General features: G+C 70.7%; 1 protein-coding gene across 1 annotated transcript in view; it reads right to left on the bottom strand.

Moving 5' to 3' along the window:
- Nucleotides 1–375, bottom strand: part of CILP2 (cartilage intermediate layer protein 2) — a gene marked incomplete at its 5' end in the record, with an annotated part of 8,359 nt that extends 7,984 nt beyond the window's left edge. Inside the window, one exon of the mRNA XM_015616656.1 lies at nt 286–375. Within this exon, the coding sequence (XP_015472142.1) occupies nt 286–375 (90 nt within the window). The remainder of the gene's footprint in view (nt 1–285) is intronic.
- Nucleotides 376–1,124: the final 749 nt, after the last annotated feature.

Raw genomic sequence — 1,124 nt, 5'->3', positions numbered from 1 at the left:
ACCCCAGGGGACATGGAATGGTCTCAGGGGACACCGGGAGGGATCAGGGTGACCCCAGGGGACACAGGGAGGGGACAGGAGTCACCCCAGGGGACATGGAATGGTCTCAGGGGACACCGGGAGGGATCAGGGTGACCCCAGGGGACACAGCCCACCCTGCGGACACACGGGACAACAGGGACGTGGCAGGGTGGTGACCACCAACGTCCCACGGGGGTGGCACAGGGCGGTGACTGTCCCCAGGGTCACCCGAGTGCCACCGCGGTGTCCCCGGGGTGGCCGTACCTGCCGTGTCCAGGTCCAGCTCCTCCAGGTCGGGCTCTCCCTTCCAGCCTTTCCCGGCCTTGCCCGGCTCGGACTCGTTCTCCAGCGGCTCTGGGGGACACGGAGGTGGCACTGCCACATTCCCCACCCCTCCCGGGGGACGGGATTTACCGTGTCCCCAAGGCCAGGCTGGCGGTGTCACCACCCTGGGGGTGGCCGAGGCTGGAGCCCACCCCGCGTCCATGGGAAACGTTCCCGGCCATCCCAAGGACACTGAGGCCACCAAGTCTCGGTGTCACCGAGCCCCAGAGCGGGAGGTGACGGGGGTTCGGGGTGTGGAGACACAGCCGGGGTGTCCCCACCGCTGTCCCCGTGTCCCTGCGGGCTCCGGGCCCGGCTCCGCCCGTGGGATCCGGCAATTCCACAGGGGATGGATGTGGCGAGATGGTCCCTGGGGACACCTCTGTCACCCACGGCCACCCCACGGCCACCACCCCTCCTCCAGCAGCCACCCCGTGCTGGGGGTCCCGCCCTGCCACCCCCCGTCCCCTCCCCAGGGGACAGCGGCGCCCGTGGCCCCCGCGGGGGGCTGGGATTTGTCCCCAGAGCGGGGACATTCCCGGCTGGGTGGCACAGGGACACTGCCCTCGGGTCCGGCTGGGGCTTCTGCGGGGCCAGGGGTGGCGGGGACACGGTCACCGTGTCACTGTCCCTGTCCCTGTCCCTGTCCCTGTCCCTCCAGCTCCATGATCCCGGACAAAATTCCCCGAATCCCATCCCCATCTCCCCCTCGGCAGGTGCCAGCGGTCCCTCCCCGTGTCACCACCCCGTGCCACCTCCCCGTGTCACCACCCCGCGCC

This window comes from Parus major, unplaced genomic scaffold, assembly GCF_001522545.3.
Source record: "Parus major isolate Abel unplaced genomic scaffold, Parus_major1.1 Scaffold584, whole genome shotgun sequence".
NCBI classification, from domain to species: Eukaryota; Metazoa; Chordata; class Aves; order Passeriformes; family Paridae; genus Parus; species Parus major.
The sequence above is the reverse complement of the archived record's forward strand: the minus strand, read 5'-3'. Positions and strand labels throughout refer to the sequence as shown.